Source organism: Thamnophis sirtalis, unplaced genomic scaffold (genome assembly GCF_051295495.1).
Source record: "Thamnophis sirtalis isolate CommonGarterSnake01/CBP01778 unplaced genomic scaffold, rThaSir2_p1.2 scaffold_1, whole genome shotgun sequence".
Taxonomy (NCBI): Eukaryota; Metazoa; Chordata; class Lepidosauria; order Squamata; family Natricidae; genus Thamnophis; species Thamnophis sirtalis.
In genome coordinates, this window is record NW_028261381.1 from 62,786,765 (window position 1) to 62,799,727 (window position 12,963).

Sequence of the window (12,963 nt, forward strand, 5' to 3'; positions counted from 1 at the left end):
ATGCAATTTTGCTCCGTGTACGTGCACAGTTGCCCATAAACAGGTTTGCGCATGCACAGAACATAAAAAAATGGGGGGGGGGAAAAACCTCATGCCACGCTAACTGGGGAACCAGTTTGGAGACGTAGCAGGCCTGAGTCGCGGCCAGTTCCGGCAACCCAGGCCGGCAAACCACTACCGGGTCAGTCGAACCGGGCCGAACCAGTAGGAACCCACCACTGCCCCATTCCCTCCCCACTCCTAGGGGAAGGTTAATGTAAAATCCTCATTCCCTCTCCACCACACTAACAGCTTTGTTCTCCTGTGTAGGGCATCAAAAGAAGACCCAGTCGATCTGCTAATAGTCCAATCAGCTGGGACTTGAGAAGCAGTGAATAGATAGGACTGGCCAGCCAGAGATAGTATTTGCCGATACTCTGAACTACTCAAAATTTCCACTACAGGTTTGTCAGAACCAATCAGAACTGGCTGAATATCACCTCTGCCCTAACCCTAGTCCTAACCCTGCTCTTCCAGCACAAATACCAACTCCTTCTTTGCCTGTTGGGGTCAACCCAGTTCACCCGAGAACTAACATCAGACCCAACAGAGAAGTAGCTTCCTTACCTTCCACTTCCAGCCTGGCTTCCGAAGCTGCTGTCTTGGCCACAAAACGGACCTGGCCTGTGTCCTCAGGGCGGGCAGAGCTCAGAAGCAAGAAGTGGCGGGTTCCTTGTGGTGATGGGGGAGAAAGGAAAAAGAGGGTTGTCTGCGTTGTTAAGGAGAGACAGTGAGGGGGCCTAGAAAGACAGAAGGTGCCAGGATACTGTTGGCTGGAAGCAAGGACTCTATCTTGCTCACAGAAGTAATGAAAGGTTTGTCTGGGTTTGCAAACACTGATACATTTGTATTAGTAAATAACAGCTGTTTTAAAGGATGAAAACACAGCCTTTGTTGCTTTTTTCCCAGCCGGGGGGAAGGGGGAGATCCCCTCCTATCGCAATAAAATAAATGTAGGCTACAATTGTATAGGTCAGTAGTGATTGCCTATGATGTGATCCTGTCCCCCCCCCCCCCCAACATTGCTGTTTTGAAATCAAGGCACGGAGTAAGAACTGGTGGGAAGCCACCCAAGGGAAAGTTAGATGTAAGCTTAATCAGAAAGAAAAGAGAAACATTTTACATTGGGAGACGCGTTCCAAGACAAGGCTGAAGATGAGCAGATGCTCCTTTCACCCCCACCCCCAATCAAGGTTACTTTCTAAACTACAGCAGACATCTTCCACCATCCTTGCAGGGTTTTTTGGCTGAAGGGCAGATGCTTCCACCCGCATTGCCAGTCTAAGGTCAATGCTTCAAGCAGACTGAAAAGAGAATTTCCTAGATAGAAAGCAAGGCTTGGCTTCCTTCGGATATCTCTTCCCATAGGGCAGGAGGGGAGCCACTATCATCACTGATAGACCTAATAGGGGATAAAACGTCTTTGAAAGTAGAGAGTCTCTGCCATTCAGTAACCACTTTCCTATCCTCCCCATCTGTCCCCTTTCTTCAGTGTTACATGATCCCTCTCTTGGTGAATTTGAAATAGGACTCCCTTCTGCATCATTTACTGTACAACGAAATTTGCTGTACCAAGAAATCAGGGAGTGTCCCTACTGAGACGTTGCCAGGTCCACATTGCTTCTGCGGCTGGACTGTTTCTTACCTGTGTTCTACTCTGTGACTTTTCCTCCTGTCTTTCAGGATCATTCCCAAGTACCATGACAGAAGGAATCACAAGCTAAGAAAGGGCCAACATGATGTTTTTCAGGGCAATTGCAGTGGGTTCTTTAATCACAAGTCCGCTTTGCATATAACAATTACAATGCAGTTTTTTTTGTTTGTTTGTTCAAAATAGGATGTGGAGCCATTCTCAGGGAGAAATTGTGCTTTATAAGAAGCCACCACATAAAATTAGGCTGTCCTATGCATCCTGACTTGTTTTAACCATGTCTTTTTGTTATTTAACTACAGTGTTTCCCAGAAAATAAGACAGGGTCTTATTTTTGTTTGACCCTGAAATAAGTGCTTGGTCTTATTTCTGGGAGGGCTTATTATTTTTGAGGTGCAGAAGGCAGCAAGTATGGTCACCTCATGGCTGCTGCTGTGTTGCAATATTTTCAAGGAGGGCTTATTTTTTGGGGGAGGGCTTATTTTAGAGCATGTGCTCAAAAGCCCTATTGGTCTTATTTTCAGGGAAACAGGGTATGACTTTCATTTAGTCCTCTTCCAATAACTAAACAGAAAACTGAAAGCAGGGAAATTTGTACCCCATTCATATGAGGTTTGAAGCTATGTGAATGAACTCTACATTGATGTAATACCTTTGATCACCTGCCTTGAAGAGGCAGGAACCAAGCAAAAGGAGCATGCAAGCTTGCAGAGGTAGCAGCAAGCAAAATTACGTGTGGTCTGAATTTGCTCATTCATATCCTGATTTGATGTGCTATCCTGTTGTGCTCTAAGTGGTGTGCAAACATGGCCTCCTCCAAAACTTGTTTTTCTTCATTTTGATTAACTTCACTGAAATGTGCAGAATTAATTTTTCGGAGCTTACCCTGAGGACTGAAACTAATAACTTTGTATTTAATGCAGTGAGACTAATTTCAAGTTGGCTCTTTGATCGATTGCTCTTTTTTTAAATTTCTTTATCTTCATTCCTTAAGCAACCAAACTACCCTCTAAAGCAGTGGTCTCCAACCTTGGCAACTTTAAGACTTGTGGACTTCAACTCCCAGAGTTCCTCAGCCAGCAAAGCTGGTCCACAGGTCTTAAAGTTGCCAAGGTTGGAGACCACTGCTCTAAAGGATGAATGCATAAGAAAAGCCACTCAAATATTTTCCCAGTATATTCACTATCCCCCAGTTTGCTTTCTCTCCAGGTATATTTGGAACTTATTATTTTTGTAATAATAAGGGTTCGGAGCTAAGCTTTTTTAAAAAAAACAAATAGTACTTAGGAATACTCGGTTGTTAAGACTTTTAATAATATTTTCTATCATTGTTATAATCTGAAGTAGGAGAATGTGTTATTTGCTCAGATGACATTTTCCTCAATTTGTTTTTAATCTGTGGGCAAATTGTCACCCGACATATATCATAGCATGTTTACACTTTGCTAACCGTTTTTAAGGGACCTATCCTCATAACAATGTTTCTGTGTCAACCATGGCCGGCTGAAAGCATTCAGAACGCCCTTTAGTTAATTCACTGTCATAGCAGTATTTTCTATTTTTTGCTGCATACAAAAGTTGCTGTCCAATCTGTGATGAGTCTCATAATGATACAGACCAGTGGTGGGTTTCAAAATTTTCAAAATGTTGGCTCAGAAACTCTGGCATTTGAAGCACGCAAGTCTTAAAGCTGTCAAGTTACAAGACCCTTGCACCCCTAACCCTTTAGAAAAAACCCAGAGGTGTTCAAACTTGACAGCTTGTGGACTTCAACTCCCAGAATTCCTCCTCTCATTCTTCATCTTGTGCAGACGGGCGGGGGGAGGGAGCTGGAACAGGTTCTAAACGGCACTGTAGGTTTGTGGAACCTCTTCTATAGAAGTGGTTAGAACTGGCAGGAACCCACCCCTGATACAGACCAATCTGTGATGAGTCTGATAATGAAAACAAGACATCAGGATCTGTCCACCATTTGTTGGCCACTTAAGTTTCTGCAGACATACCACCCTCCATTCAGCCATTATTGGGTAGTGCTTTCCATGAGTATTTTGACTGGAGAGGTGAAACAGACCAGACACCTGACTCACACAGCCATTTAGTCTTCGTTTCTGGCAAGGAAATATGTATTTCCTGGAAAAAAACAGCACATTGTTTTCTGTTATTCGCCAATCCATCCTACACCTTTCGGTCTACAAGGGTCTCTGCCACACCAAGCAAATGCCATTTTTCCAGGAAACTGGAAAAAGATTTATTAGTTGGTTTATTTTCTTTAAGTATAGACCACACCTCAAAATTCTTGGCAAGTTCGTAGCAGTTATGAAACAACAGTGAAACATGCATGGTGTATTTAAATTAAAATTATATTAAATTAATGTCAAAATACAAAACTCCTATGGTGCCACAATTAGCCCCTGAATTAACTTTGGTTTAACTAGCTTCCGAAAAGCTATAGTTGGGGAGCTAATGATAACCCTTATGGGAGGCCACCCCAGAGAAGCAATACTGCCTGGCTTCAATCTCTCTCACTTCCCAGAAATTAGCCACGACTGACAGCTTCATTTAGGAAAAATGCCTTAAATAGATCAAATCCTGTTGGAAGAGATGGTTCCAAAAGTACCTTTAGTTGACAGAATGGGGGACAGGGTAAAGTAGGAAGAAGATCTGTTGATCTGCTTATAGGCTCCATCTTGCCTGATAAATTAAAGGTGGTAACAATAGGTCTATCATTCTTCTGGAATTATTATTTTTTTCATAGGCAGATTCATTTCCTGCCTTTTCCTTGGACACTTTCCTCTGTGTCCACTTTGGTTTGGGCTGCAAGAGGGTTTGTACACCTGAATAGTCTTATCAGTCAGGGTCTTTGTCCCGTCCCCCCCAAATAGGCCTATGAGGGGAGCAGGATCAAGACGGGGCAGAAGTATGCTCTCATACACAGCCAGTTTTTTTCAACAAACATTCATTTCTTGCAACGGACCACATAGCGGTCATTACTTTTCTACCAGCATTTGCACGTCTTAAAATTACCTTTCACCAGGATACACAATTTAGGAACCTTTAACCAGGATACACAATTCATTAGCATGCTCTATTTCTTTTGCCATTTATTACAATCTGCAAATATTCACTCCATTTTCTCATTCATCCATGTCTCCAAAACATTAATTTTAATAACCGTGCTTCTTGCAATATACAGGACATTCCCTGCAAATAATTCAGATCCTCAGCCAACAACATAGCATTTTCTGCATAGACACAGCCATGGATTTTCAAGTTCTTCCAACAACTCACATGCATTTATCCATCCATACATGAAACAACTGATGGAACATCACACATTCTTGTCTTAGTCTTTGGGTATTGTTGAACGTGTAGTTAGTATTCCATTCATTTGGAAGCAGGCATTATTGCCATGATACATTGCTCCTATTACAATAAGCAACTAACTTCAAGCCCCTTATTTGTGGATAATATTCCATAATTCAAACCTTTTCACTTTGTCTAAAACAGTGATGGCTAACCTTTTTTGGCTCGGGTGCCAAAAGCGTGCATACGTGCGATAGCGCAAGGGTGCGTGCCCACACCTATAATTCAATACCCCCTGTGCACATACCCCCTGCACATGTGCGCATGCCCCCTCCTCCTGAAGCCTGGGGAGGATGAAAACTGCCTCCCCCGGCCCTCTGGAGGCTCTTCAAAGGCCCAAAATCAGCTGGCCGGCACACGCATGTGCCCTCAGAGATGGCTCCCCATGCCACCTGTGGCACAGGTGCCATAGGTTCGCCATCACAGGACTAAAACAACAAATATACAATAGGTTTTATTTGATTTCTTCATTTCTCAATCACCTACTGGAAAACAAAAATTTTATCTGCACATTTCAAGTCTGGCACAAAGCCTAATCTATTTCACCCATTTCTTTATCTTAGTTTCCTATTTCCTTCCTTCCTTCCTACCTACCTTCCTTCCTTTCTCTGTATTGTTGTAGGTTAGAATAACAGAGTCTTGAAAGCTGGCTAAACAAAATCAAGGTAGGTTATTTTGAGTTTCATTCTCATACTTTCCTCTTTCCCAAAGATAATTTGCCTTTTGTATCTCCTTAATGCTCCGTTGTTCTCTTCCACTCCCTAAGGTCAGTTTCTACCTGCTCTCTTTCATCAGTTCATGTTCTTTACAATTTATCCCTTTTGTATTCCAAGTTGCAACTACCTTGATCTTCACTACATGGGCCTCACATAACCTTCACTGCACAATGTTGATTTTATTACAGTTTTTACATACACATTTTAGTACAACGGAGAAGATGTTATCAGCTTTAGTTGCACCCATGCCACATACAGTATTTCCTACTAATGATAAGAATGTTTGGGTCAATATGCCACAAGTACAATCCAAGCCTAGTTTAACTCCAGCTATGTTATGTTATTTTGTGCAAACAAAGGTCTCTGATGGGATTGTTGCCTCCTTTCTCTTGTCATCTACTGTCCAATATAATTGTGGTTTTCTTCTTATCTACCTTCCCCCTTGTATTCCAATCAGGAAATGCCATATTTCATTTCATTTTTTCATTTCATTTTAATTTATTTGTATGCCGCCCTTTTCCCTAAAAGGGACTCAGGGCGGCTCACAACTCAAAGGGAGGGGAAAAACAAACAAAGTTACAAAAACATAAAACCATACACAGTTAAAAACACAACAATCATACCATTCGAGTGGGGCAGTGAGTCTTTAGCCCCAGGCCTGTCGGAACAGCCAGGTTTTAAGGGCTATGCGGAAGGCCTGGAGGGTGGTGAGGGTACGAATCTCCATGGGGAGTTCGTTCCAGAGGGTCGGAGCAGCCACAGAGAAGGCCCTCCTCCAGGTAGTCGCCAGTCGACACTGGCCGGCTGATGGAATTCGGAGGAGGCCTAGTCTGTGGGATCTAATTGGTCTAGTGGAGGTAATTGCAGTAGGCGGTCTCTCAAGTACCCAGATCCAATACCATGAAGGGCTTTGTAGGTGACAACTAGCACCTTGAAGCGTATCCAGAGATCAACAGGCAGCCAGTGCAGCTCGCGGAGGATAGGTGTTACGTGGGTGAACCGAAGCGCACCCACGATCACTCGCGCGGCTGCATTCTGGACAAGCTGAAGTCACCGAATACTCTTCAAGGGCAGCCCCATGTAGAGCACGTTGCAGTAATCCAGTCTAGAGGTCACAAGGGCACGAGTGACTGTTGTGAGAGCCTCCCTGTTCAGGTAGGGGCACAACTGGTACACCAGGCGAACCTGGGCAACTGCCCCCCTGGTCACAGCTGACAAATGGTGTTCAAAAGTCAGCTGTGGGTCCAGGAGGACTCCCAAGTTGCGGACCCTATCTGAGGGGCATACTGTTTGACCCCCCAGCCTGAGAGGTGGAACACTTGGCCAATTTGTAGGAGGGAAGCACAGCAGCCACTCGGTCTTATCTGGATTGAGTACAAGCTTGTTAACCCCCATCCAGTCCCTAACAGCTTCGAGGCCCTGGCACATCACGTCCATCGCTTCATTGAGTTGGCACGGGGTGGACAGATACAGCTGTGTATCGTCCGCATGCTGGTGGTATTTTATCCCGTGCCGTCGAATGACCTCACCCAGCGGTTTCATGTAGATATTAAAGAGGAGGGGGGACAGGACCGAACCCTGCGGCACCCCATACGTTAGGGGTCTAGGGGTCGATTTCTGCCCTCCGACCAACACCAACTGCGACCTGTCCGAGAGGTAAGAGGAGAACCACCGTAAGACAGTGCCTCCCACCCCCACCTCCCGCAGTCATCGCAGAAGGATACCATGGTCGATGGTATCGAAAGCCGCAGAAAGGTCAAGGAGTACTAGGATGGAGGCATGACCTCCATCCCTGGCTCTCCAGAGATCATCGATCAATGCGACCAAAGCGGTTTCCGTGCTGTAGCCAGGCCTGAAGCCCGACTGGAAGGGATCTAGATAACTGGTTTCCTCCAAGGACTGCTGGAGCTGAAAGGCCACCACCTTCTCAACAACCTTCCCCACAAAGGGGAGGTTGGAGACTGGACGATAGTTGTTTAGGACGGCTGGATCCAAAGATGGTTTCTTCAGGAGGGGTCTCACCACCGCCGCCTTTAATGCGGGGGGAAAGACCCCCTCCTGAAGGGAGGTGGCAACAACCGCCTGGATCCAGCCCCGTGTCACCTCCCTGCTGTTAACAACTAGCCAGGAGGGGCACGGGTCCAGTACACATGTGGAGGCACTTACAGCTCTCATGGCCTTGTCCACATCCTCAGGGGTAACAGCTTGAAAATCAATCCAGTGATGTCCTACCAGATTATCCCTTGGTGCCTCAGCTGGTTCTGCGGGATTGGAGTCCAGGTCCAAAACCGAGCAACTTTATCCGCGAGGAATTGGACGTAGTCCTCAGCTCTGCCCTGAAAAGGATCGCTCGTATCCCTCCTATTTAGGAGGGAACGGGTTATCCTGAACAAGGTGGCTGGGCGCGACTCAGCGGAAGCAATCAGAGAGGCAATGTGTGTTCTTTTTGACGTCCTAATTGCCCGGATGTAGACTCTGATGCTGGATGTTAAAAGTGCTCGGTCCGACTCGGACTTACTGGATCTCCATCGGTGCTCTAGGCGTCTCTTTCGGCGCTTCATCTCCCGGAGTTCCTCAGTAAACCAAGGGGCCCTCCTGGATCCACTGCCTCGGATCGGCCGTAAAGGCGCAATCCGGTTAAGAGCCTCTGTCGCTGCTGAATGCCAAGCAGCAACCAGAGTCTCCGCCGGACTGCGGGCGAGAGTATCAGGAATAACCCCAAGCTCCGTCTGAAAACCCGACGGGTCCATAAGTCGCCTGGGGCGGAACCACCTGGTCGGTTCCTCCTCCCTACAGTGGGGGTTTGGTCTCAGAAAGTCAAGCCTCAGTAGGAGTGGTCCGACCATGACAGGGGTAAGGTCTCACTACCCCTCAGACCAAGGTCACAACTCCACTGTTCCGAGAGAAATACGAGGTCGAGCATGTGACCCGCTGAGTGAGTTGGGCCCCGGATTACTTGGGTCAAGCCCATGGCTGTCATGGAAGCCATGAACTCCTGCGCTCCATCGGAGTGTTCACCGAGCGAAGGCAAATTGAAATCCCCCAGAACCATAAGCCTGGGGAACTCAATTGCCAGCTCGGCTACCGACTCGAGGAGCGAGGGGAGGGCTGCCGCAACGCTGTTGGGAGGCAGGTACGTTAACAGCAAGCCCACTTGACCCTTGAGGTCCAACTTCACCAGCAGGGACTCACATCCGACAAGCTCCGGAGCAGGGATCCTACGAGGTATCAATGACTCTCGGATAACAATGGCCACACCCCCACCCCTTCCTTGAGCTCGCGGCTGATGAAGCACCTGAAAACCCTCTGGGCACATCTCTACGAGGGGGACTCCTCCCTCCGGGCCCAGCCATGTTTCAGTAATACATGCCAGGTCTGCCCTCTCATCTAAAATTAAGTCCCGAACGAGAGGAGCCTTATGAACTACAGACCTGGCATTTAGCGACAGCAGCCAGAGACCAGGGTCCTGATTACTCGCGCCATCTGGCCTTGGAGTGGGACTCATAGGGCCGGAAGGAGGGATCTCTGTGACGTAGCGAACCCTCCTTCCCCGGTAATGGCCCGCCCTAAAGTCCCCGCCATATCTGCCCCTCCCTGTTAAGACCATAATGCTCCGGCCCACTCCTGTGTCCGTAGTCCCTCCACCCACCCCCATAGCCCCCGCATTTCCCGACAGGCCCTTCGAATCAGTCATCCTGAGATTGGGGTAGGCCCAGATCCCCCCAACACTTCTGCGAAGCACTCAGTGTGGGGGAACCCGGTTCCCATCCCAATCTCGCTTACACACCCAAACACTCACTCACTCACTCACACCCCCACAAAAATTTTAAAATACAGCAATATAATATAAAAGGGAATTACACAAGTTTTAAAAAGTGGGATCATTCGCTTACAATCATACACATCCACACTACTTACAAAGAAAAATTGCGCAGGTATAAAAAGGTGATAAAATAAGCGAGCAATCCGTACATAAAGATATAAAGTCCATAGAGCAACAGCACAATAAACCGGTCAAGGCCGGCACGATATGAGGGAGCTAAAAAAGCCTCTTTCTCTAAAGGTCTAGTATAGAAAGAATAATAGTCGAGATGGCTAGGGTAAAGTTTCTGAGGTAATAGTGGACGATGATAGCCACGGTAATAGGCGCAGTCCGGGGTAATAGGCGCAGTCCATATCTATTGCCATGGCAAGAATGAAAGGGTACACTTACCTTCCTGTCGTATTTTCACAGTGCTGGTGACTTTGAGTCTCTCTCCATTATTATACCATTCACCTTTCACCTCCGCTAGGGACACCTCACATATGAAAACAGCATTCTCGTTCTCCTGCACACGGACATCCTCCAGCTCTCGCACAATCTGGACCTGACGTTCTATTGGGGGGGGGGGGGGCGAGAAAGCCCAGGCAGTTAGAATTGAAAGGTATTTACAAAAGTGATATTTGGACTCATGTGGATTTCCTAAACCTCTACTCTTGATCATGGTACTCCCCCAGTTGTCACTAGAACAAACAGATGCCAATTATAAAAAATATATCACAAGTCATGATGAGAAACAAACATATTATCTAAGATTGTAAGAGCTACAGCTGTAATCTAATCACCAGAACATAGCAAGGACTCTGCTGGATCAAGGAGACAGTAATAGCAGAGCATTTTACCCTCTGAGGACACCAGAATGTAGAGTTCAAAATGGGTTTTTAATAATAAACTACATTGCCAGTATTATTGGGTGAGAGGCTGAAAAATCCACATTCATCAAAAGGTTATAGGCTATCTCGGAAGGACTTATGAAAGACAATGAATTTTTAACCCATCACAATTGCTAATTGATTTGGTACTTATAGTCCCTCTCATATAACCTGCATCTGCATACCCACACTTTCTTTCTTCACCCTTACTTCATCAAAATCCTACAAGAATGTTTAAATCCCCCATCAGTTTAACAATCAGCCCATGCATCTGATGAAGAGAGGAAGCTAAAAGTAAAGGTTCCCCTGTCAGCTGTGTCCAATTCTAGGGCACTATGTTCATCTCCATTTCTTGGCCAAGGGAGCTGGCGTTGTCCAAAGACACTTATGTGACTATATACCAAAGATACATGAACGCTGCTACCTTCACACCAAAGTGATATCTATTAACTACTTGCATGTGCATGCTTTCACACTGCTAGGTACCCGGTTTCCCTGAAAATAAGACCTCCCTGGATAATAAGCCCAATCGGGCTTTTGAGTGCATGCACTAAAATAAGCCCTCCCCCCAAAATAAGCCCTCCCCAAAAATATTGCAACACAGCAGCAGCCATGAAGTGACCATGCTCTCCCCCTCCTTCACTTCAGAAATAATAAGACCTCCCTGAAAATAAGGTCAAGCGCTTATTTTGGAGGTCAAAAGAAAATAAGACCCAATCTTATTTTTGGGGAAACATGGTAGGCAGGAGCTGGGGCATGTAATGCCCCCCCCCCCCCAGAAATTGGTTCTTGAACATGGGTGGTCAGCCCACAAACTCAATGTCTTTAATCACTGAGCCATCATGCCTCGATGAAATGAACAGCAGTACACAAAAGCTATGCTTTTTATTAAAATATGTTGGTGGGGAAAAAGTGCTGTCAAACTCCTCCTTATTTTGGGCTGGTATAGCCTAATATAGTTCTCCTTCTATCATTCCTGCTGGATCAAGAGAAACATTCATCTACTGCCCCGTTCTGCTTTTCTTAATGGCCAACCAGCTACTTTTAAGAAGCCCCAAGCAGGACAGGAGAAAAACAGCTCTCTAGCAACACTGATGTTCAGCAACAAGTATTCAGTTAGATTGCTCTCTCTGATAATAAATGTCCAAAATTATCCTTATTTCATAGCCTGTTTCCAAGAATGGCCAGGCAGATGTTTCCAGGAAGATGTATTCCTTTTTATTCATTATGAAATTGCCCTTTCAAGCATAAACATGGAGATGCTATCTAGTGAGTGGGCTAGTAACCATGCATTATGTCTCTCTTCTAAAACCCACTTAAATATTCATTGGCTCTCATTTCCCATCTAGCTTTCTATAGAAGCCTTGCAAATTTGACTCACTATAGTGCACTGTGCATTGGATGTTCACCAGCCTGCTCCAGCCACTGGAGGCAAAAGTCAGAAAAGCAAAAGGGGCCTTGCCCTCATCCAGAACACGACAAGTGAGCATGCTTTGTATGGGGAGCTCCATCCCAAGCCTTTCCCGCTCCCCACACCATCCACTCCTTTTCTGCTCTTATCCATAACCCAAGTCATCCATACCAAAGATTCTCAGTTTGGCAGAGGCATGGCAATCACCAGCATCACACATATATTCGCCAGCATCTTCAAGGCTGCAATGGTTGAGCTGCAGGAGACGCCGACGCCCCACTGAATATATGCGGCAGTTGGGGCTCACCTGGATCTCCTTGCCATCCTGTGAGAATGAAAGACATAGAGAACAGGTCTGTTTTAGCTCTGAGAAAGGAAAGGGGGAGAAAGGGAAGCTCTCGGGTGGTTCTGAGGACACAGAGGGGAGTGAGGGAAGATGGAGATAGTATTAATCAAGAATGTTCCCTTGAATAAATCAGGAGGACTTTTCAGGACAGCCCGTTCCTGCAGTTATAGAGAAGATCAAGGAAGTGGGGATGTTGATAAAAGATAATACCCTCACCTTGTACCACTTCACCTCAGCCAGGGGTCGGGACAGCTCACACTCAAAGGTAGCTGAGCCTGTCTCGGGAATTCCCAAGTCCTGGGGCAAGCGCAGCATTGTAATTGGTGGCTCTACAAGGACAGAGATAGCAACAGCAATAGCACATATACAGCTTCACAGTGCTTTACAGCCTTCTCTAAGCGGTTTACAGAGTCAGCATATTGCCTACAACAATCTGGGTCCTCATTTTACTGACCTTGGAAGGATGGAAGGTTGAGTCAACCTTGAGCTTGGTGAGATTTGAACTGTTGGCAGTTGGCAGAATTAGCCTGCAATATTGCATTCTAACCCACTGCGCCAGCGCAGCTCTAAATACAGTTGCAAGTAGGTTGATGATGCACTATTTTGGAGACTAAAAAGATTAAACGTCTTCAAGGGATGGTACTTAGCCAAACCACACCAGTTTGCATCCCTTATCCTCAGTTACACCAATTTATCTAACAGACACCAATTTATCTACAGTACCTGTCGTACTTCCCATGCCCAG

General features: G+C 46.1%; 1 protein-coding gene across 1 annotated transcript in view; it reads right to left on the reverse strand.

Annotated features, from left to right (window-relative positions):
• OBSL1 (obscurin like cytoskeletal adaptor 1) overlaps positions 1-12,963 on the reverse strand; it is a 77,170-nt gene that overhangs the window by 6,724 nt on the left and 57,483 nt on the right. Inside the window, exons 25-28 of the mRNA XM_087713417.1 lie at positions 12,435-12,547; positions 12,044-12,197; positions 9,983-10,144; positions 607-711 (exon numbers count right to left, since the gene is read on the reverse strand). Of these exons, the coding sequence (XP_087569543.1) occupies positions 607-711; positions 9,983-10,144; positions 12,044-12,197; positions 12,435-12,547 (534 nt within the window). The remainder of the gene's footprint in view (positions 1-606; positions 712-9,982; positions 10,145-12,043; positions 12,198-12,434; positions 12,548-12,963) is intronic.